General features: G+C 38.5%; 1 protein-coding gene across 4 annotated transcripts; it reads right to left on the reverse strand.

Annotated features, from left to right (window-relative positions):
- Nucleotides 1-465: 465 nt before the first annotated feature.
- Nucleotides 466-22,828, reverse strand: glis3 (GLIS family zinc finger 3). 4 transcript variants are annotated; one of them, XM_084745919.1, is made up of 10 exons: nt 22,390-22,828; nt 20,058-20,220; nt 18,843-19,971; nt 9,679-9,840; nt 9,442-9,552; nt 5,577-5,718; nt 5,367-5,439; nt 1,851-2,008; nt 1,167-1,331; nt 466-1,005 (listed from the first exon to the last, which is right to left on the reverse strand). In XM_084745919.1, exons 1-10 carry the CDS (start codon nt 22,757-22,759, stop codon nt 884-886), a joined length of 2,595 nt encoding a protein of 864 aa, XP_084602045.1. In that variant the 5' UTR covers nt 22,760-22,828; the 3' UTR covers nt 466-883. The 4 variants fall into 4 exon arrangements, 3 of the variants coding, with proteins under 3 accessions (XP_084602045.1, XP_084602047.1, XP_084602046.1); XM_084745921.1 differs by having other exon boundaries at nt 1,851-1,983; nt 5,367-5,503; XM_084745920.1 differs by lacking the exon at nt 466-1,005 and having other exon boundaries at nt 1,195-1,331; nt 1,851-1,983.
- Between the last annotated feature and the right edge of the window lie 2,317 nt (nt 22,829-25,145).

The raw sequence follows: 25,145 nt of genomic DNA on the forward strand, positions 1-25,145 counted from the left end.
CAACAGCGATGTCTCTTTCAACAAATCATCCACCAATCAGAACTCATGATAAACCTCAGACCTGTATTGTGAGCAGGTTCATGTATGAACTATTTTATTTCTCCTGAACTACATCTGCCAACCGCATTATTTTTTTTTCCCTCAAGGCTGTTCTGCCTAGTCCCGTCCTACTGTTCTGTCTGTGTTCTAAAACCCAAGTAGATTTTGTTTATAACCCCTCCCAAGTAGTTTTTGGCAGTAGTATTTAAGGGGATCATAAAGAATGTGGTGATGTTTTAATAGTTGTTGTTTTACTGTTAATTTTTTGTTTAATATGTTGTATTTGCTACATTTTAATATGTTGTGATCGGCTGCTACCTTGGCCAAGTCTCTCTTGTAAAAGAGATTGTGAATCTCAATGGGACTTCCTGGTTAAATAAAATAGCTTTTGTCCCTAAATCTACCCAAGTAGATTTTGCTCCTGACTCCACCCAAGTAAATTTTGTTCCTAAACCTATCCAAGTACTTTTTGTTCCTAACCCTACCCAAGTAATTTTGGTCCCTATACCTACTGAAGTCTGAAGTAGTTTTGTTCCTTTGCAGAAAGAAAATAGCTCCTACGTGAAACTGCTCACAGCACAGTCTGTGGATTACCTTGAGTAACTTGGTCATGATTTCTGGAAAGAGACTTTGCTCTTGAGTTTGAGTGCCGGCTAGTCCCATTATATTCGAGAGAAGCCCATGTCGATATATCTCCAAAACTTGGCAGCTCACACCAAAACAATCTAAATGGAGCCCTACAGCCCTACAGGTAAGAGCACAATATGCATTTTTGATTTTTGGGTGAATGTCCCTTTAAACGGAGTGGAGTCACAAAACAGTGCATAGTAACAATTGAGTGATGTCATCCCTCTGTATAGATGCAGGAGACCTGGTTAGTGCACTCGTCCACCACACTGAAGAAATCCCCTCCATGCAGTTCTTGAGAAGGAGCCACATCCTGTGTTTGGCTGTGTACATCAAATCCTGCAGATGCACCCGCACCCACCCACACACAGACACACACCCACACCCACATACATACACGTAAATACACAGATGCATGTATGCACAGTGAGAGGTGTGAAATCCAATGGCAATAAAATGCTCACTCTTAAGAAATCCTGGTTAGACTGTATTTTCATTACCTGTAATGCAGGAAAGAGCTGTTTGTGAGGTGGCCACCCCATTGGGATTATTGACTGCTGGAGGGAGGCTGTCACCAAAGGCATCATCTTGCATCAGGTGACTCTGTGCTGTGATCCCACCATATTGTGGAGGACAATATAGCATCTTCATCTTCCCTGAGAGCTCTACAGAGTAAACGAGAAAGCCTCATTGTTTTACCCTTATTGTAAAGAACAATTCAAGTAAAGTCTATACCTTTTCTGCCTTAATTATACATTCTAGTAGAACAGCAGAGTTAGACCCCATAAGTGAAACAAATTGCGCTTTTCTGTCTTTTCAAAAGCCTGTCTTTATCTCAGCAGTTAAAACAAAACAGTGTGTTTCTGAACACCTTGTCAACATCACTGTGGCTGTCAACTCTGAGGGGAAAAGAAGTGATATCTATTTAAAGGTACACAGAGTGGAGCCGCCTGATTCTGTCTAACTAGAAAAATCACCAGCCACCTGCTACACATCATAAAGATATACTGCGCAATTAATGTGAACGTAAGAAAATCTGTTCAAACAGACTGTCAGAGCACCCTGACATTTGTTAATAGGCTCTTATTTGAACTCTTAACCTAATTTAAGGAGAGATTCCCCCTCTGTTTTTACATTTTCTTGACAAAAGCTAAAGAATACAGTGACAGTAAAGCTCGGAGTACCAGGATTGTGATCTGCCAGATCAGGAGGCTGGCTGGGGTGCTTCAGATCTCGTTTGTTCTGCAGGGATGTCCCATTGGGAGGATGTTGGAGGCAGGTGGAAGAGCAAGGCCCACACTGGTCCCCGGGGAAGAGCTGGTGAGGGGAAGGATCAACAAACCTGAAATATTTCAAACTGAAGTAAATACTCTGCTTGTGGAATTAAGAAAAAAGAACAATATATTGTTTTAATTATAAAAAAAAATAAAATAATAATTATTGCTTTGTTTTCTGTAGATTATGCAGAAAAATCCTTGTACATCAATGATTTCCAAAACAACAGACACGTAATTTTAAATATAAAAATACTTCTTGTTAACGCTTACACTTGCCCTTGCACCCCTGCACATCAGGGGAAGCAGCAGCCATAGTGATGTTTTTTATTGTTGTGTCTTTTAATTCTTTCAATATTACATTTTCCAAAGAAATGCACATTACATTAGATCATATTCAAATATGGTGATCAACTTCATTAATTTATTAAATAATTTTTCATGCAATACTGATCACATGTGGTGACTTCCTGCTCTCTCTCCCTCTTTCTCTCTCTCTCTTTTTTCCCCATCATATTAAACTGAGTAGTGATCGGTTTTGGACTGACAAAAAAGACATTTAAACACATCACTGTGAACTTTGAGATTATTTTCTGATATTTTATAGACCAAAGGAATAATTGATTAATCTAGAAAATAATCAGCAAATTAATAATTGTTTTTTTTCTCAGTTCAACAAAATGCATGGTAACCAGTTAACCTGCAAATAAAGCTTTAATTAATCCACCCCTCATCAGCTAATGACAAGGTGACAGTTTCACACATACTGTGTAAATTTGACACAGCACTGATTTCACAACCATTCGCATGAGATAAATCTGCCATTGTCTGCCTCTGTCCTGAGGCAATCTTTTATTTGACTGAATGCCACACATGCGATGGACAACACTGCATATATGTATTTGAAATAACCACTAAAAAGAATGCAGAAAGCTTTCTCTGTCCTCACTAACTTTTCTGTCTCTGCTACATCCATACACTGAGGAAAAAATATATGCTTTCATGGATTCTTCTGCCTCAGTTCCAGCACAGCTGATTTAACCCATAATTCTGGTACAACAATGGAGATACACTGTACAGTGCACTCCATGTAGGATGTTTTCTCAGAGAGTTCAAAGTATATGTATGGTATTGCTATTTGCAATAAAATATATAGTTTCTGCACAATAATGAAAAAATGCAGCATCTCAGGTGTTCCAGTTATGGAGGTTATGACCACAGATTCTGTGTGCTTGGCAATTGATGTAAGAAGCAACAGAGGCACTTTATGATGTTCTGCAGTCTGAACCCTGTACACTGTGGCCTGTGCAACACAAACTCATTCAAGGCATTTTCCAGCACAATAGTGCGACTCTATGCCTGCAATTTGTTTCTTCATCAATCTTTTATACACTGTAGTGATAAATGATTTGTTTTAACTTAAACACAATGGTCTGCCTTCAAATTACAAGCTGACTGAATTTGAAAAGACAAGTTGAGTTCATTTTGAAATGATTCAAAACGAATAAACTTTTCTAGTCAAATAAACTTGATATTTGAGAAAGCATGTTCAAGCGGCTAACAACATTAAGTTTAACCAACAGCATTTAATATTTATTATCATTGATTATTTTTTCATTTTGTTAGATGTGTTAGTTTCTTCACTGGAAACAAGCAACTAGTCTCAGGAGAGTTTTAACTCTCAAATAATGCATGCTGGAAAGTCTGCCTGGAAGTCTTTAGAAACTTAATTTCATGAGATGGTTGAGATCTGTGCAGCACATTCATTCAACTCATCATTTCAAGTCAAAAGACATCAAATTGAGGAACTCATGCTTCTGAAGTGGTCTGAAAATAAATTAAAAATTTAAGTTTAAATGAGCAATATGTAACAATTGTTCATCCACAAATAGCAAGTTGGAGCCACAGTCGGTATATTAAATAGGTTGAATCTCTACTTAATATACAATCTATGGTTGAAGAAAGTTGTTTCCCCCAACCTCCTCCTCCCCCGACTTGAGGAAGCTCAAAGAGGCTGCAGGAACACAGGAGTGCAAGATTGTAATTTGACAGTTACAAGCGAGGACTAGTCCTATACACATATGACATATGATGGTAATTTTATGATTTAGTACAGTAAATATATTACATATTTCTCCTTTAAATTAATAAGAAAAGATTAGTTGATTCTTCTAAACTCGAGTATGATTTTTTTACAGTCTGTAGATGATGATAAAGACTTATAGGAAGACTTGTTTAACCTCAGAGAATGGTTTGTATACAGTTTTATTGGAGTTCAACTCTACAGTAAAGCATTAGCTTCATTTTTATACTTGTTACAACATTAAGAAAAATCAAGGAATTCCTTTCAGATTCACATTGGTAAATACGGAGGATTAAACTAGTAAATTTAAATACTGTTCGGTGGCCACGGCAGCTGACACCCCTGCTGTTAGGTTTGGCCAAGAAACATGTTTGCAAGCCAGAGTTTGCTGACAATATACAAGCACTGAATGGGAACCAAAGAGGAATCCCAAGAAAAGTGTACAGAAAATGGCAACAAGGATTTCACAATTGATTTAACATCTAAAAAAGTAATTACAGCATCTCTCTTCTCCCACTGGACCTTAAATGGTATTTTTTAGATTTTATGATTCACTTATTGAATTCCTTAGCTGCTCTTGTCGGTGGCTATAGCATCCATTAATACCAGCGGTCGAGACCAATGAGGCAAGGCAAGGTCTGCTTTCACAAGCCAATTGTCTACCCAGAATCCCGCAGTGAATGCTTTGGCCTACCGCTGATATGAGAACAATCAGAGCCAGTGAGGAGCCATGAGCATCTGGCTGCTCAGAGAGACAGAAATACTTTATCACATGCTTTGAAGTGTATAGATGAAGTGAGGTTTTCCTATGGGGCTGACCAGGGAAATGTGTTGTTGGCCATCCCCAACCTGTAAAACCTCTTCCCAGCCGTAACATAAACCCACCCACACACACCAAAAACAAAAACCCCAAAAACCCCCCCCAGCCCTTTAGATGCTTTCATCAGGCTACAAAATAGTGCTTTCTTTTAAACTGATTATTCTAATTATGAGCTTATAGACTTGAAGCCATGACAACCAATGTTTAAATTGATTGTTTCAGATCACCAAAAGGGAGAAAAGAGCATTTAAATCAGTCAAGATCTCACTCTGCCAATGCGAATACAAAAAGAAAAGAAAATAGCAGTTGGCTCGCTGAGCAAAGCTAACTGCTCCAACTGTTGACTCTTATGTTGCTGCACATGGTTATATTTCACAGTGTTTCCAAAAGATTAACATGAAAAGGCTTTGATTTTTTTCTCATGAATAGGTATGTGCAGGCTTAGCTTTTTGTGCATTTTTGTCAAAGAACTTTTTCATATAATTCCAAGTATAAAACCGTCAGACAAATAAAACCCCAGTACCTGTAATCGTCTTGTAAGGAGCACAACAGAGCCAGGTGAGGATCGCTGGAGGAGTCTTGTCCCTGTGGAGCAGCTGAGGAACAGGGATGACAGACACTTCAGGGCTGTCCACCACAGCCTAAATCTAATGGATAAACCTATTATGTGCACACGGTAACTTGAAGGGGAGTATGGTTAAGTATCTTTTTAATGTAAAGAGTAATGACATACCAGAGTATGAATCATGAGATGCAACAGGGGAAGAGTTTAAGTTGCTGTCTATCCTTGCCAGAGGAGAAAGGTTTGGCTGTAGAGGGTGGATGGTTAAACAGTCTTTAAGTGTGTCCTGGGTCACATCGGCTGTGGATTTCATCTACAGAAATAACACATGGAAGATAAACATAAACAGAGGTGAACAGCAGAAGCAGTTTGGGATTATGGCAAAATTTATATTACAATTATCTACAAGATTACATCTATTAGTCATTTATAAGAAATAGTGTATTGTGTTGTTTTGCTTTGCTGTTGTGCACTGTATATATTTCATGTGGATGTTTTAAATCAGTTAGAAATTACTAAATTAACTAAAATTTTATTTTTATGCTTTCTCTGGCAGGTCACCTTGAGCACTTCTTCCTTGTAAATGTTAGAAAAGCTTCTTTAATAGATCTGAACATGGTCATAGCAGTGTCTTTTTTATTAGCAGAGGCCAAGAAAAAGAAGAATCTATGCAAAAGAAAAAAAAAATCACATTAAAAATGAACCAGAAACACACATAAGGTGCTTTTGATTGGAATATGGTTGGAAAAAATTGTTGCAGCCACACAACTTTGCCTCCTCTCACATTCCCGGTTCTTCTACTACCTTTAATCCAATAAAGGCAAAAATAACCAAAGCATAATTAATATTGGTAAGAATCTGTATGAGAAAGGCATTATTTATTGCTTTGGCTCTCATTCAAACCAGACTCAATTTGCAAAAATAGTAATTTTACCTTGCAGAACACAGGAGTTGCTGGTCTACCGCTGCCTTGATCTGTAAGTCTGTGTTATTGGGTAAATTCAAACTATCCTTTTAAGACACAGATATAAACACAGTAACGCAAGGCAGTGGTAGACCAGGAACTCCCATCTTCTGCAAGTTAAAATGACCAAAGGAAAGTCAAAAGAGTCTGGTGGCTTTGGAGAGAGGGATATTTTGGCTCATATAATGGTGGTTTCTCATCAGAAAAGGCTGTGGTGAAAATATTTTAAATATAGCACTTACACTGATATTATGATTTTGCTGTTCTGAGGATGACCTGCCACATGTGACAGGTGTGTTACAGTCATTTTAAATGTTTTATCATTAAGCTGTAGGAGCTACAAACACTTTTTAATGGATATTTTTCATCACAAATCCCTCCCAAAGTTGCGTCTGCACTCTCCATCATCTGGTTTAAACCAGATGACATAAACAATCTGTTATTTATGAACAGCACATTTTTGATAACTAAAAGCAGATGGCCTACATAACTGATTTTATCAGAATATTTTCAGGAATTCATATTTTGCCTAACTTATATATCACTATAATGGTTAATTTTTGGGACACAAAGGACATGACCCGAGATCTGGGACAACTGCTTGTAATTTGGGACTGTCCTGAATTTTGTAGGATGTCTCGTCACCCTACTTGTGCATGTGCATGCCATCAGAATCCACTATGGCATACTCCCCCACTGATAGTACACACTACTTTATAGAGAAGTAACTAATCAGTGTCAATGCGTTTATTAGCTCTAGCAGAATAAATGCCAGCCATAAATAGCATCAAATATTTGGTTTAATATGATAAAAATCTTGAGAATTATAGCTTTAACGCCTGTTTGTTACCATCAGAACTATTTGCTCATAAGACAAAAAGACAAGACAAAAAAAGCTAATGGATATCAACGAAGATTATTTTACAGTTTATCAGTTAGGATTAAGTGATCTTTGTAAGGAAGAAACATGCCGTGCACTCTATCTTGAGAATCATCAGTCAAATCAGAATTACTTTAAATGGTTATTTGAGTTTTAGATGAAAGAAGTTGTGCATGTGGGAGACTTTGTAAAATGTCACTTTTTTTAGTAACAACCCACCTTCTTTGTCTGTATCTATGGTGACATCACCCTCCGTGAGAGCTTAAGAGCATAAATCTCTCTCACACAAACAAATATCTTAACAGCAACACTGCGGTGCCATAATGTGTAATAAAGTCGCCCGAAGTGGAAAATTAAGGAGGTTAAAAAGGTCAAACACATGACAAAAAACATAATATGTGTATTTCTGTGTAAACCAGCTGTTTGTGTTAATGTTTATGGGTGCATAAACTGACAAAACGGCTTAGTGGATATTTCCATCTGATTGCATGGACACCTAGATGTTGAGTTAATGAAAGTTTCATTTCTCTGAATAGTGAAGTTGCCGACCTTAACAGAGTGGGATGGAGAGCACATCAAAGAGAACATATACTCATACTGTCAGTTAATTAGGACAAATGAAAACATAATGACACACATGAGATGTGTAAATGGAGCTCTTTGTTCATGGCTGTAATACTGAGGAAGTGATGCTATCTAATTGTAATCACCACTAATGAGATCTGGTCAAGGTGAAGAGTTATTTTTGACTGTGAATCCTGGAGTCAGCTTTCTGTATATCTTTTACAAATCAATTTATTTTTATCGGTCAATAAACTAAAATGAATAAGTACATTATATGAGTTGTTTTTGCTTCCATTTTTCTAGAGTTTAAGTAAAAAATCTAAGACTTCTTCTGTGCACACAAACGTTTTATTTCTCTCAAATTTTGTTGATGCATTGTCCATATTAGTGAGCGCTTATCCTTTGCTCAGATAATCTACCAGACAGGTGTGGCATACAGAGATTAAACAGCATGATCATTGCACAGATGTGTGTAAAATGCCACTCTGAAATGTGAAGTTTTATCCTGAAAAAAGACATTTATTAAGCACTGAACTGTGGTTATTTCACTTGGCACTACAGATTCCAGTTTTTTTCTCAGGAGAGCAAAGTCATGACCCACCTTAGTCTGACACTGACTGGGTAGTACTCTGTCTTCGTTGGTTAGTTATATTTAGGCATGAAGAGTGATTGATTAGGGTTAGCCAATCAGAGGCAGAGGGTCATGACTTTGCCCTCCTGGGAAAAACACATGGTATGGATGAGTCCATCTGGGTACTTTGCTCCTGTGCCACGTCACCGCCCTTTTTGGGTGAAAACACACTCTAATCTGAATGTCGGTAAATACAAATTCCAAGGTCTTTGCCAGCTTATACACATAAAATAAGAAAACCCTATCATTTATTAGGAGCCAAAATCCTCTGGCAAGTCAGAGGGACACTTATACCATGTCTTTGCCGATGAAAGATCATTATTACATAGACAAAATAAAAAATTGGTGTCCTTTTAATCTCACTCCATCAAAGTTAACAAACAAAACAATGTAAATGAATCTTCAGGTAATCTATTTCAAACATCTGTCACTTTTAATATCGTTAAGATGTTTATTTTGCTGTTTTTGCTGACTGTTAAACCAAACTCTATTCTAAAAGGAGGTCATTTATGGTAAGATTCATATTTTTTCACAGTAAAAACATTAGTTTTACGATCACTAAGATTGTTTCCTGATTTGCTTCGATCTACAGGCACAATGGGCACACATGCCATTTACTCAAACATCATTAACTTAGCTGTGATGAAGTGTTTGACACTGACACACATACTGACCGGCTGCTTTTACAGTGCGCGTTTGATTTTAAGACAGAGATGTGACATGTGGCTGCTCTAATCCATCTGTTGGCCTATGTGAAGTAGCCATGACTCAGTGCCTAATAAATGTCTTTTTTTCAGGATAAAGTGGGCTTTTACTGCGACCAGTCCAAGGCATACCTGTGCAGGGATTTGAACAGATTTGTGAACAGAATTTGAGAGAAATAAACCTTCTGTGTGCACAGAAGAAGAAAATGGGATGTGTTTATTTCTCACGAACAATAGTGTTTGTTACAAAAGAGGAAAAAAATGTTAAAATCAGCATCCACTGTAGTGTGTACCTTTTTCCGTAACTGCCGTTCCTTTGTAGAGTGGGATTTCACGTGTTTCCTCAAGGAGCTGGGATCAGTATAACGCTTTGCACAGCCAGGCACCTGACACGTATATGGCTTCTGTACAACCACAGACACATGACAACATGTAGGACTCCTCGTAGAGGCAAAGAAACACAGACAAATATACGAAAACGTTCAAATTTCATCCATAATTGTATTTGTCTGTGCATGGCTGCCACTCACTGTTTCCAGATGTGTACGCTGGTGTTTAGCTCTGTCACTTGAGTTGCTGAAGGCCTTGTGACATCCCGGGTGCTGACACAGGTAGGGTTTCTCCCCTGTGTGGCTACGCAGGTGGATCTTCAGATTTTCTAGTCGAGAGAAAGCCTTCTTGCAGCCCTCGAACTGTAAACACACATGAACGCAGTTAAGTCAAGCAGTCCACTGTCATCAGGTATTTATACTACATGCATTTAAAACAGACCTTGGGCTCATTCATTTCAATGCCCTCATGTTTTTTAGTTACTGGCTCCATCCAGTTTAATATTCAATACAGACTCTACAATCTATCTTTGACCTGGTATTGCACACATACTTGGAGCTATGAGCTATGAGCTGGAAGTCGGTGCAGACAAAGGCCTGCTGACCTCAGTGTGTGGGAGGGAGTGGAAAAGGAAAACATAGAAAACCTTTTGAATGGAAAAATTACTGCCATTTAGTCTCAACTGACACTCAAGTAAGCCCTAACTGCTCCATGCTACAGTAGTTTCATGGCTGACAGGCCAGCAGCTAAGAGGGTAACATTTGGGAGTTTTTCATATTTGTCAGCACACTTTCAGATGTTGTTGAGGTGTAATTTAACTGGAATTTACAACTTAGTTGGAGTCAAAGGGTACAGAGAGCATCAAACTGTGAGGAACATCCACCTGTTGTAATTATAATAATTTAAGGTACATTAATGAGCCTGATACATGATTGGCTGGGCAGTAATTACCTTATTCAATCTGAGATATGTAACTACCTTAACAAGCACTCTTGTTCTGTGCATAAGCCTGCAAAAATACCCAGAATTAAGTGTCTACTGCTCTTAAAAGTCATGATCCTGCTCTATTATTTTATTTTATTTACATCTTTTGTTGTTTTATTCTGTCTTTATTATTTTACCTCTTTATTCCTAGTTATGGTTTTTAACTCACATGTTGACATTGACTATTAATGAGTGAGAATTAGTCTAAATTATACTTTATTCAATTTTAAAGAGGCACAAATGTGGTTGAAATATATGGTTTGTTCTCACTTCTGTTCTTCCTGGTTTTAAGTGAAATGCACCAGCAAAAATCTGTTTAAAGACTATTTACTCTCCCACTGTTTCTAATATACTTTGATTGTTTTACTAAGACAAAGATTTCAGTCATACATCTATGATGGTGGTGTGTTACACCAGCAGGGGTCAGTGTTTATACACACATCACTGTATTGTCATTTGTGTTTTGAATCCTTCATCTTGCATCACCTTGACAGCAGCTGGTATCAGTTACAAAAAACTCAAGTCACTGCTAGTAGACTATTCTACATTTACAACAAAGTTAGACTGTAGAATTACTATATTATATAGACAGTGTATAACATCATGGCCTTGCACTTCTTGGAATTCAGGAAAACAATAATACCACAGTAATCCAGACCATGAAACTGCTTTTTTGCTGCATCATGCGACCACAGTGACTTCACTGCTAAAATATGTGAATCATCAAAGCTTTTCTTCTGCAAGGCCAGAACTTTGCTCTCCCTCTTCCTGTTCACAGGGGGTTTGGAATGTTTTTACTAAGCCTTATGAAGAAAACACACAGACCATGTCCAATTTTGTTATTTTTTCCTCTAAGGCTAGATTCCTCACATACTGATACCTCTCAATCATCACCGCCAAACCCAAATTAAAATCTTTTTTTTTCTTCCCAGTAATAGTTCACCAACAACATTCCTCTGCAGGCCACCTAGAAATACTTTTTTTTTTTTTTTTTTTTTATCTTTTTTTCTCCTCACGACAAAGCTTTTTCCTGACATCTCTTCATCAAAAACTATACCAAGCACATCATGTTTCTGTAGCTGAGATTTTTTTTCCCCCCACACATTTTTCAAATCACTTTTGGCTTAACTTTCTTTGCAGCAAAGCCACTGTTAAAAGTTCAGTAAGCAATTTTGGACCCTGTGGAACCTTATGGAATTGTTATTATTTCACAAAATGAAGTGCCTTTTTGAGGGGCTATACCTGCTTGAAAAGTCATGAAACTGGTGAAAATTTACATATGACATGTTTTGGTGATGAGTGGGTCAAAATGGCTCAACAGCCCCACCCCCACCCACCCCACCGGGGGTCTGAAAACAGAGCCAAGTGGAAGAGCAAGTGTCAAGTTTTCTGTTGGAATACATGAATTACATTATGCTTAAAGGTTATTATGGAACTTTTGCCCAGTGATGCCAAAAATAAACTGCCAGTCAAAGCTTTAAATGGGTGGTGGTTATATCCTGGAAATTTTATTAAAGCACAAGGTCTCGCATTGAACAAGCACTGAATATGAAGAATTCTTAACATTTCATCAAGGCAATAGACTAAATTAGAGACTGAACAAAAACAGCAAAGTAGTGCAAAATGAGAAATGCTTCTTATAACCTCTTCCAACGCACTTCACTCAGGCACTCGTTCCAATTCTGTGCTATTACAGTAAACGCTTCTTCATAAGGGGATGCACTTGCAATGTGGACCAATCCTACATGTAGCTAAAGGAAAAGAATTAACAACAGACCCCTAAGCATGAGTACCATAAGAAAAAAACACAGCACAGACAGAGATAAATAGTCTCTCAGAACCAAAGTGAACGGACAATTGAGAACCAGCATAAAGCTAAAATACTGCCAAGACTCCAGGACTATAGCCAGGGGTGGGTAACTGTGTAACTCTCCCTCTCTGTCTCATGAAGCGCTCATAAAGCGCAGAGGGCTTTTTAGTTTGTCGCGAGGGACGTTTGGGCTGAAAAGAAAGCAGCACGGCTCCTCAGTGTAGATCAGTGTTACGGCCAGCTTCTGACAGGTCCTGGCAGGTACTCATGCCCTGGCCGAACAATGACAGCTGCAGTATGTGCCAGCAGGGTCTGTCCAGTGCCCAGTCTTACTCTGAGGTCAATTCACTCAGGACTCCACTCCTCCTCTCTGTTTCATCAGTGATATTTCTACCCTCTTTGCTCTTTTTTTTCCTACTTGTTTCCTTATACTGTATATTTTTAGCTCTTCAGTCCCTGTCTCCACCAGCTTGTACATTCCTGGAGAGACGTTACTTGAGGAGTGATAGTTTTGCCACAACAACTCAAAAAATGGGAAAGAAATTCTTCACAGAAAACAACATAAATCAATGAAGCTTCAAATATTTAAATAATAAATGTTACAAAGCATCAATAATTGTTATTATAACTAAATTTAGAGGACATGACATGGAAGAGGGGGTTTAGAGTAATGGATCAATAAATAACTACAATATCTTGAAACAAGTAGAGATGGTCCAATTAAAGATATTATAGTTTTGTCTATTTGCTTGTTTTAGTTAATTATTTTGTTTTAAAATGTTTAGTTTTATATTTTTATTAGTTTCAGTATTAGTTTTAGTTTTTGATTTTATTTTAATATGGGTGGTACTGGTCAGGGGCAAGATTTAAGAAGTTTAGAAAAGGTATTGAAATACAAACACAACACTTGAAGGCAACTGACTCACAGTTATGTAGACATAATTGGTATGCATCCTTTTGCTTGTTGTGTTGACAAATCTGACCAAATTGACAAAGACCAAAACTAAATACATTTCCTGTATATTTTAATTCTTTGTAGTTTTATATAATTATAATAATCTTTGTTCTAATACCATTTGTCCTACCAGATTCTAATATCTGACCTGCGTATAGGCCAATAGCAAACATCCATCCAAGTGTGCATATAGACTCCCATACTTGCGTATAGCTGAGCGAGCATTATAAGCAGTATCAGAGCCATTTCAGGGGTCAGTATGGTAACAACCCTTGTAAGGGCTGGATTACACACCCAGACTGAGTCCTGTTAGTTTTGCTTTTACTTCCTGAAGTCTGCTTGCAGGACGCATTCCACACACGCGTCATCTGTAGTGACCACATGGACACGTTGGCGTGGTCACAACAAATGGGGGATATGCGGATTGCCGCACAGAGCCTATGCGAGCACCCACTGATGACAAAATTGACACAAATTCACATGGACCCTATCTGACCCTTGCATACTTGCTGACATGTAAAGTACAAGCTTAATAGGGCTTGTGCACTGACACTAAAAAATTACATCCATCTCCAGATTAGAATTCATTGTTTTTTTTTAATCAGCAACTTGTTTTACTTTTGTTTACTTTTTTTTTAGTTTGCAATAGAACAAAAGTTTACATGGGGACAAAATAAACTAATGCAGAATAATGACTAATGCTGTGATGTGAAAATGTATTCCAGGTACTAAAAAGTAAAATAATTTCTTAGTGCCAAAACCAAGTTTGTTCACTGTAAACAATTGTAAGGATGGCACTTCAAATGCTGTCAAGCCTGAAATCAGCCCTGCCCTCAGTGGCATTAGTAGGCCTATGGCTTGAATTACAAGCTGCTCATGCAGGAAAATTTAGTGGATTAGCAAGAGACTATGGTTTCATTTTCACTCTATGCAAACGCACAGATTGATCACTGCATGAATAATGCATAGTGAGAGAAAGTAGAAGAAGTAAATCTTGGCTAAATGCTGCTAATAACTGATGCCAATTATTGTTTAAAAAAAAGTATATTTTGAATTCAGTAAAAATCAAAATTAAAAACAAAATGTACTCAGATATTATAGCTGAAATGAACTAAGTGGGCATTTTCAGTGTTGTAGTAGTAAGTTGTATAAAACATGATAGCTAATATTTCCAAAGAGCCGAGCCATTTCTCCTCGACCCGAGGAGCAATTATCAGCACAGAATTATGTTTAAGAAATCATCCCAAAAAAATATAATTAACGTGCTGACTCACAATGAATGTAGAAATTTCAAGCCGAGCCTTTAAGACCTCATATTTTTAAATCGTAGTGACAGAAAATAGCAAATAAAACTGGCGAGCCAAGGATATGCTAACAAACTATTCACTGTTCAATCATCATTAAACAGATTGTGAGATGACAGGTACAAGCCCGGGCCTGCCCTTTATGTTCACTGTGTAACAGGAGCTACCTCATTGTTCTGCTGCCGGCTCACACTTCATTTATCACACATCAGTTTGTTCAGCTGCCAATCATCTCCTGAGAAGTGCTGCATCTTGGACTGTTATAGAATTTAAAGGCTGGTTCTTCAGACGAAGTACTTTTAGCTATTCTAACTCATCCAGAGGTTTTATATCTAACATTTCCTTCTCAGAGAGAGCAGAGGTAATCACATGCACAGACTCGTGCTCAGATCTACAAAAATATTCATGTAAAGAGAGGAAACAAAAGCCTGTCCCTGTGACATAATGTTCAAACTTGACCTGAAGAAAATCCACACAGAATTGGAATATCTCATTAAACAGGAATGATATGTTCACAGTGAGTCTGTACTATAATGACTGCAGCAAAAACACAAGTGTCTCTCACTATTTTGTTTTTGGCTATGGGTTGTGACCATGAATACTTTCTTCATTACTGAATGATTACATGGAACACAGAGCCATCCAACGATCGCGGCCCCATGGCAACAGAGTGTGCTTCAACTAATAAGTGAGTATTTTGGTACAAAAGGTCAACTGCAGGTATGCACGCTGTTAATAATTGACTTGTTGAAAGCAGTGACATGAAGCATGTTTGGCCAGTCGTCTGTCAATTACTCATCTAAGTCTCAAGTATTTTCCCAGAGGGAGCGAGAAAAAGAAAAAGAAGGGTCTTGTACAATCCATACATCATTTTGGCTCATGGCGAGTCGGGTCTGTTTTATTTGTATAGCGCCAAATCATAACAAAAGTAATCTCTGGGCAATTTCCAGATAGAGCAGGTCAAAACTCCTCAGTCAAGAGTCTTAATAATATTTACAGAGACCCAATTATCCCCACCAAGAACAACCACTACGGAGACTGGTGCAGAAAAATTATGGATGGTAACGTCTGTTGGTTGGTTGGTTGGTTGGTCCACCGTTTTGGTCCATACTGAAATAGCTAAACAACTATTAGAATGATTGCCATGCCAATTTGTTTCTGACAATTATAGACCCCACAGGATTAATCCTGCTGATTTTGGTGATCCTGTGACTTTCTGTCTGTTCTGGCTTTTAGTGAAATATCTGATCTACACTACAAAGTGGAACGCCATGAAATTGGTACTGATGGTGCCCAGATAATGAATCCTAATAACTTTGGTGATCCCATGACTTTTCCTCGAAACACCACCAGCAGGCCAAAGTTTTCACTTCATCCTGTGACACATTTTTAGTACAAAATCTGTTACGGATATCCATGCTGCCCAGACAATGCAGCCTACTGACTTTGATAATTCCCTAGGTTTTCTTCTAGTGCCACCATAATTACACTTTTTAGATGGTTTGCTGTGAAATTTAGTAGAGGTCCTCTCTGGATGAATTGTAATTACTTTGGCGATCCCTTCAACTATTCAGCTAATGCAGGGATCTTAAAGTGTGGCCCGTGGGCCAATGGCAGCCCTAAGATTCAGCACCAAAATATGATATGAAAGGCATGCATTAGACATTTATCATCAGTCCATTTCAATACTCTCACTTTCAATCGTCTACACTTAATACACCACTTGGGTACTGCATCAAACTGTGCCCCCTTTACACTGTGAAGTGTCTGTTAGGTAAAGAAACACAACTTGTAGAAAGCTGTTGGTTGCATGGCAACTAGTGGCACATCGTGAGTGTCGTGGGAATTACATTCTGTCATCAACGCTAGTGATGTATTTTGGTGTACAACTCTGCAGTTTCATGTGGAAGTGAGAAGAAAAAGCCACCACAGACAAAACGCAGTATGGTTAAGTACAAAAGGAGGTTTCAGGGAAAACTGATCAACTCTTTCAACTTTGTTGGATCTCAAGGGACAGATAAAGTCACCTGCCTTATCTGCAAACAGGTGAATTTGGTCCTCAAGGATTTTTTAATGTTCCTTGAGTGTGAGACCAATACTAAATCCTACAACAAGTTCATAGTTTTCCTGTGCAGCTCTAATCATATACTGGCTCTCTATATTGGCACTCAGTTTTCAAAACTTTGAGAACGTGAGCTAATGATTAGATTAAAATTATTATTGTCCAGTGGCTTGGTTTTTACCAAATACCGGAGAAGCTAATGACATTCATATCAGCTTTAGCTGTAATTTGTGTTTATTACCAATTATCAAATATTAGCATCTGCATATTAGCTTTGTCATTGTGAGCATGTTAGCGTGCTGACAAAAGCATTAAGTTCAAAGCGCTGCTGTGCCTCAGTTCAGCTGTAGCCTCTAAGTCTTGTTTTGATATTCTAGACTCACATTAAATTAAAAAAAAGTAACCAAACTAAAGAAGTATCATTAAATTAAACCACATCTAAAAGAACTAGCTCATCCATCTTGGACAAAAAGAGCTACTATTTCATCAATAATCAGGCCCATGGAAAATGCCAACTCTTTGGTCACAGAGGCAGACCTGTAGAGAGCCAGACTACGGGGCATCACCTTCCCAGAACGATGGCCAAGTTTGTCAGACGGCGGCCTGGCAAACCCCCTGCTGCTGACAGGCCCAGTAGCTACTAGAGAACCATGGTGCCATGCCAGATCTAAAGTGCTAGGCATCCTTTGTGCTGATTTAATAACTACATAATTGAGTTAACTCCCATGTCAATTATCACAGAGCTCCGCTAATTACCCCATGGCTAAAGTTAAGAGGCGAGAGAGACCATATTTCTGATCTAAACCTTGGCCATAAACACACAGCACATGAAGGCATTTGTCCTAAAAAGGCTTTTTTTCCTGCAGCCTAGGGCTTGAAAGCCTTCAAATAGATACTGTGGCACTGAATGGAACACTGAGTATTGAACTCGGTGAGCCCCTGACATTCATCATGTTCCTGCTTTGACTGCATTAACTCAGGCTTCTCACAAATGAGTAAAATATCGCCTGATTCAGTTTGAGCTGTGCTACCTGTGTATTGTTAGGAGGAAGGACAGCATACACAGTCTTCAATAACACTTTATCATTAATAGATGGCAAAATGAAACTTAAAATTTGTTTTAAGAAGTCATTAATGCATTGCATTACACTATGTCACATCATGTCGTGTTACGTCACGTTACATTATGTTACGTTGCGTTATGTAGTGTAGCGTTGGGCTGCATTACGTTGTGTTATGCTATGTTGTGTTACGCTATGTTGTGTTATGCTATGTTGTGTTACATTGCGCTGTGATACTTTCCGTTGCATCACGTTCCGTTATGTTGTTTTGTATTGCATCATGTTACATCACACAATGGTACGTTACATTACATTACCTTGTGTTATATTATGCTGCGTTCCGTTACATTACGTTGCATTGTGTCACATCATGTCACATTGCATCACACTGTGTCATGCATTGCATTACATTACATTACATTACTTGTTTTCCGTTATGCTGCCTTATGTTGCGTTAAGTGTTGTTGTGTTACGCTATGTTACGTTCCATTATGGTATGTTGTATTATCTCCTGTGCTGTTATGTTATGTTGCATTACACTGCATTACATTATGTTGTGTTTTGTTGTTCTACATTATGTTGCGTTACATTATGTTATGTTGTATTATGTTACATTATGTTATGCTACACTGTCTTGTGTTACATTGTGTTGCAATATGATGTATTGTGTTACAGAGTTTCACACTGGGTTACGTTTCGTTTTGTTACTTTGCATTATGTATGTGCTATGCAAGTGCAAAACCAATGCGAGAGTGGTACTTGCAACATCAGCATTTGAAGTGTAGAGCCACTGACCAAGCTGCTGCATTTGATGAGTAGGGAGTGTGTTGTCAATAAATATTATCTGGATGGTTTTTGTAAAGTTACAACTGATGTTTATAATATTTTGTAAATGTTTAATAAATACTGTGTAGTGCATCGAAAAACATATGGATGGCCATTATTAAGTTGCAACTGATGTTAGAATTACTTTTTAAATGGTCTATAAAGAATATATGCACAATATTTGAATGTTTGGTAACAGTAAAATAACTATTAACTAAAGTTTAATTTCCCATTTATTAATGATTGTTATTATAAAGTGTTACTGAATCTTCTCTCAAAGAGGAAGAGAAAGTATGACAATAAAATACAGACTTCAGTTATATAGACAGTTGCATTAGATAACATGTAATCTGCATTGTGTACCGTGCATTTGTTGGGTTTCTCTCCAGAGTGGACTCTCATGTGGATAAGGAGCTTGTATCGGGCATTGAATGGCTTGAAGTTGCGTGGGCAGCCCACCCAGTAGCATGTGAAATCCTCAGCCTTCCTCTGGTCCACATGCAGCTTTTCTATGTGCTTTACCAGCTCCTCCTGTTGCTCATACACTGCACTGCAGTTCATCCACCTGCAGCAGTGGGCCCCATAGTCCTCCAACTCTCCTTCTTCTTCCTCCAGCATTGGTGCCTGGTGTAAAAAGCTCATCCCATGCCTGGGAGGAACCATGGGATCCTGAGAAGGGGGCTTTATTTTGCTGTGACATCTAGTGAGGTGGATGTGCTGGTGTGAGTGGTAGGGTGGCGGAGGCCCCTGTGGAGTAGCAGTTTCTTGGATTGTAGTCAACAATGTTGGCTGTAACTGTAGATGTGGCAGCAGGTTGTTGGTGTTTTGGCTACAGCTCTCTGAAGTCTTCTCCAGTGCCCCTCCTTCCTCTGGGAGGCACTGCTGCTCCACCACCATGTTAGCCATCTGGCTCTCCAGACCCCCTCCCTCTTCAAGCATCTGCATGCGGCCACACTCCGTGTGCGGGGCCAGAGCCTGCAAAGAGCCTGGCATGCTGTAGGGGTGGGTCTGGGGGATGGAGCAGCCCCTCACACCCAGGAAGTGACCGTAACCTTCAGATTGGACAGGTGAGAGGGTGGGGTAGGAGGATGGAGAGCTGCGAGAACCATTTATATAAGCCACGAGTGAGGTAGGTGAGGTGCGTATGATGGAGTTGAAATCAATACCCATGACATCTGACAAAGGTGACATGGAGAGCGCTCTCTTCTTTGCACGGGACTGTCTGGGGCTTCCGGCATCACCTGCAAAGAGGTACGAGGGCAGCGAGGCAGAGGTGCTGGTGCCACCTGATACAGTCGTGCCAGACATGGCCGTGCCAGGGGAAAGGCTGAGCTGCACGCCTCCCTCGCTGGCCTGGGTGGAGCCCTGCGTTGGACCCAGAGGAGGAAGCACACGGTAACCATATGGCCAGTCGTGTCTGCCACTAAACATTGACTGTGTTTCAAACAGACTCAGCGTAGTGGATGCCAGGGATTCTCTGGACAGTAAGGATCTGAAACAGATCGTTGTTATTCACTTTAGTATCACTTTTAAGCTTTAGTGAGCTCATCATCGCATACTGTTATTGATATTTCCCACCTGGCATCAGTGTGGGGAATCTGCACACTGTGTGGATGTGATGGAGGTCCTGCAGTGTACTGCTGGCCTGTCACAGCAGTCATGGGACTGCTGGTCACTGTCAGGTTAGCAACAGCTGGCTGACCGCATACTTCCATGGTGGGTCCAGAAACGGAGCAACCTGCTGGACACAACACCAAAACAGAATGTCGGTATGGGAGATAATTTAGTAATGAAAAGGTTACAGTTAGTTTAGTAATGAATTACAAACACGTTGTTAAATGGAGTTTTCAGATATCTGTACTTAACTTGAGTATTTGTTTGTCTGACAACTTTTTACTTTTGCTCTCTACATTTTAACACAAGAATATGTACTTTCTAGTCGTTAAACTTTCAAAACAGGCATGTTACTTTAGTTTTAACGCATTTGAGGTAAATTATTGATTATTGTTGGTTTGCATCATTGTATACTGCCTTCTCAGCATCATGACTGAATTCAAGCTAAATGGATGGGACGCTAACACATAGAAATGATGATTCATTTGTCCACTGATGCATATCACACACAACAAAACAAAAACAACTTAAAAGATGACAGGGAGAGGGAGACTCAACAGAGGAGAAAAGATGAGGGTCAGTTAGCTTTGCACAGAGACAGCCAGTAGGAATGTCCTTCAGACGGCTACTTTTTATATTTTGTGCACATTTCAGAGCCTGTACTCTTTCTCTTTTACTGAAGGAAAGAAGTTGAATCAGTACTTCACTCTCTTTTTACACAAGCATCTGTATTTCTACTCGTGTAAAGCATGTTTGTACCTTTGTCACCTTAATAGTTTGAAGCTTTGTTCATAACATGACTATTTGAATTCTAAATCAACAGTCAAATGCTGTGCATTTAAACCCATTATTTCTGCAGTTTCAGATAAAGTTAATTAGTATTATATTATTTAATTAGAGTCCATGGTGGCTGCGTAGGATTGTTTCTGACTCATGTGATCCAAACATTTCAAATATTATTTCCAAGTCCAAAAGTCCAAAAACTTTTTATTCTACAAAGACAGATATAATCATTTCCAAAATTCACATCATGTTTTTGTATAACAAATATTCTGCTTCAATCCACAGTTGCTGTTTTTTAACCTTTCAAAAACAACATTTTCATTCTGGTTAAATAACTGTGCTCTCCTGCTTGATTGCAGGTATGTGCCTCTATTAACTAGGTTTTTTTTAAGGGAGGCGTCATAAAATATGACGTCAGACAAGCTTCAATCAAAAACCTCACTAGAGGCTTTGGATGTTAAAAAATACATTGGGTACAGCCCTGATTGCAACAAAACCACTTTTATGTGCTTTCAAAAAGTTTAAAGTCTTAAACATAATATAACACAACTGTCTGAAAAAGTCATTACCAAATTCAAATCAAACTCAAAACACATGGAATCTAGTCTGCATCTAGTCTGCACTAAATGGACAGTTCACCCCAAATCAAAAATACATATTTTCCTCTTTCTGGTAGTGCAGTTTTGGAGATATTGACCATAGCGGTACCTGCCTTCTCTTGAATATGATGGAACTGGATGGCATTCCACATGTGGTGCTCAAAGCAACAACAACAACAACAACAAAAAAACCCCAGAACATTTGATCTCAACAAATTCTCTTGTCAGAAATCACGACCCTACATGTTCCTACATGAAACTGCTCACAACAAGTTCTGTGGATTATCTTGAGTGACTGGGTCATGATTTCCGGAAAGAGACATTGCTATGGATCAAACGTAGTTTTAGCGCTTTTTCAGCACAAACTGAATGCTATCTAGTTCTATTATACTGAAGACAAGGCAGACATTTCTACTCTACTTTGTAACTCACATGAAAACAATCTAGATAGCACTGCAGGAAGGAGGAAAACTATATATATATTATTTTATATATGTTTTTTGGAGTGAACTGTCCCTTTAACAAAGGTTTATACAGTAAGATTGTGGAATTCCCCTCACCAATGTGAGCAGGCCAGACACTTTCTGCTCTGTTAATCACTTACGAGCTTTTCACCTCCTTCCACTTTTCCTCTGGACAAGTTTCGTGCTCGGTTAATTATCAATAAATAAGGCCAAGAATTCTAATAAGAAGACAGTGTGAGCAGACATAGTATAAGTGAAGTATAAAAGATGTAAATCAGTTCAGTGGAGAACAATACAACATCACTTTGTCAGACCTTTTATTTTATGGGATACGTATGTGCAGAACTGTCGACTTGAGGATTAGATTCTGAGTGCTTCAGTAATTAAATGCTGTTAAGTTACACACACTTTGCTCACACACCCTGGGTTGATTAGTTGAGTAGTTTTTACCTTTGAAGCTGTTGGTAGTGGAGCAGAGTCCTGTCTGTATGGTGGTCGTCACAGTTGAGGTTGGCGCTTGCTGGTGTGGGGATGCAGTTGGCACGTTCAAATGTTTCCCATTCGTCAACACCTGTCTACGAAGGCTCAGGGTTGGCAGGACAACATGGCTTCCGCCTTGTTTTCCAGAAGCAAAGGAGTGGATTGTCCCTCTTTTCACTTTCTCCATGCTCGAGGATGGACTGAGATTGGCCCGCTGAGTGGAAGACATGGGTATCCTGATGGACTGCGAGTGGTGTCCTCTGATCATGCTCAGTGACGGGGACACGCTGGAGGGAGACACCAGGAGCTGACAACCTTTTCCACTCATGGCTGAATTCATCAGAGGTTCTGAAGTTGCCGTTTGTAAAACTTGCACACAGGTGATAATCCACTGCTCATGCCTTGGGAGTGATTCAAAAACAACAAAAACATAAAAATAAAACTTCAGAATTCAAACCATCAAATAAAATATTAAACCAGCAATGCAGTCTTTGTACTTTGAACCTAAAACCTGCAAAAAGGACAAGACCAGAAACAATTTAACTTCACACCATGTGCTATTAGATTGTATCCAAACAAGATTATAGAAAACAATAATCAGTGTTGGAAAGCACATTTACTCAAGTACTGTACTTAAGTAACCCATGACATATTGTACATTTTTGAGTATTTCCATTTTATGCTTTTATTTCAGAGGTAAAGACCCACTACATTTATCTTATACTTCTAGTTATTAGTTACTTTTTACAGAAAAAAACATATGGTATGCTTATATGATATGATCAGTACTTTACTACTACTAATCTACCAATAAGCATCTAAAATTGGCTCAGCATTGATGAACTACAACATTAAAACTCTTACATGTATTTGTTTGTGATAAAAGATAAGACAATCCTTTATTATTCCCACAACGTGGAAGTTTGCATAAAAACAGAGAGAACAATAAAAACAGCAACTTTAAGTAAACAGTAAACAGCAAGATGGATAAATTAAATATGTAAGCATAAAGTAAATATGATATGAACAAGGTATAAACAGGATAAAATAGAGAAGAATGAAAAACGAAGAACAAAACAGGAAACAGACTCAGTAGTTAACACTACTGCAAAGTTTAAATGCTGATATTGCACACTTTGGTATAAGATAAGTAATTGAGTTTTGATACTTTAAGTACATTTTGCTGATAATTCTTCTATAGTTTTACCTCAGTAAAATTTTGAAATCAGTACTGTTATTTATTTTTAGACTATAGCATGTCCACCTTAAACACTCTTAGTGCTTCCACCACTGATAATAGAAGACAAGTAATTTAATAAATATTAGCGAACACAAAGGCTTCTATTTTATTAAAATATTAGCACAATGACTGAGAATTTCCATGTTTTGTGGTACCATCATGATCATGATGGTACCACAAAACATGGAAACGACTTTTAAAGTTTGTTTAAGCTATAAATCTGTTTGTACAACAATACATAAGCAGCTTTAGTTAGCAATAAAAATTCAATCTAAAAAGTAAACAGTTAAAAAAACATGACCTCTGCCGTCAAGCTTCCAGTCACACTGCTGTTGTCCACGGCGCGTTCACTCACCTGTTGTTGTTCTTGTCGCGGATACTTTTCCCAGAGTGACATGTCAGGATGAATGTCTCCTTCAGCCCGCCGGGGCGGTGAGCTCAATCTGCCGCGTTTGTCTCAGACAGACTCGCAGAGTTTGTGATGGTGCGTTTGAGTCCTCTCGCTGAGCGGAGGAGTCTCCCAGTTTGAACCGCGGCGTCCCGCCTCGCTCGCTCCTCTGTTTCCAGGAACTTCTTTTCTTTCACCCATTAACCCCTCGTGCCCTTGAAACGGCTTCACGGGAACGACGTCATTTCAAACCGAGTTGACCTCAGCAGGGAATAAAGTTTTTTGTTGAAGTTGTTCCGTGTGCCAGTCTTCTAGTCTAATCTGTCTGGGGACATCATGCCACCGCTCAGCTGCATATTGATAAACAAATATTATTTTTAATGGATCATTTATATACATATCTGGAAAGAAAATACGCATTTTCCAGGTAAAATACAATTTTAAAAAGTTCTTACTCACGCAGTAATTTAATCTGGAGGAAGTATTCACAAGTTTTACTTAAAGATTAAAAAATCTCACTTAAAAAAAAGAACAAAAATATTTGCATCAAAATTTAAAGCGCAGGAAAGCCTATTTCAGAATATTATCATAATATGCATCCACTAATATATGTATTTTATTAGTGCTACATCAGGCAAATATGGAGCTAATTTTAATTGCTTCGTATATTGTAATCCAAACTTAATCTGCAAAGCAAATAGCCTAACTAACGTTATCAAAAATAATTCTAACAACATTTTCCTCCAAAATTTAGTATAGGTGAAATATAAAATAGCAGAAAATGGAAATACTCAGGTAAAATAAGTACTAGCAATTATGCTTAGGTACAGTACTTGAGAAAATGTACTGTAATGTAAGTGAAGGAGGTTTGATTTGAAAGTTCAGATGGTAGCAGCAGTCAACATGTTGTATATCTGCAGCCTAAGGCTACTTTGTGAATTAGTGTGAGCCTCCTGCCTCACAGCTGCCTAACCTTAAGTAATACATGTTCAGTCTCCTTTGATGTAATATATTGACTGGTTTTTCTTTCACGGTTACTGTAAACATCTTGAAATGCTCGTTCCATCTTGAAGAGCTCGTTGCATGGGTGAAATAAAG

This window comes from Lutjanus erythropterus, chromosome 20 (genome assembly GCF_056507025.1).
Source record: "Lutjanus erythropterus isolate fLutEry1 chromosome 20, fLutEry1.hap2, whole genome shotgun sequence".
Classification (NCBI taxonomy): Eukaryota; Metazoa; Chordata; class Actinopteri; order Lutjaniformes; family Lutjanidae; genus Lutjanus; species Lutjanus erythropterus.

Coding starts and splice junctions, on each gene's coding strand:
- glis3 (XM_084745921.1), bottom strand. CDS start 22,759: ATGAATTCAGCCATGAGTGGAAAAGGTTGTCAGCTCCTGGTGTCTCCC. Junction 20,221..22,389: donor CACTACCAACAGCTTCAAAG/GTAAAAACTACT, acceptor TGTTGTGTCCAG/CAGGTTGCTCCGTTTCTGGA. Junction 5,504..5,576: donor ATCTCATGATTCATACTCTG/GTATGTCATTAC, acceptor TGCACATAATAG/GTTTATCCATTAGATTTAGG.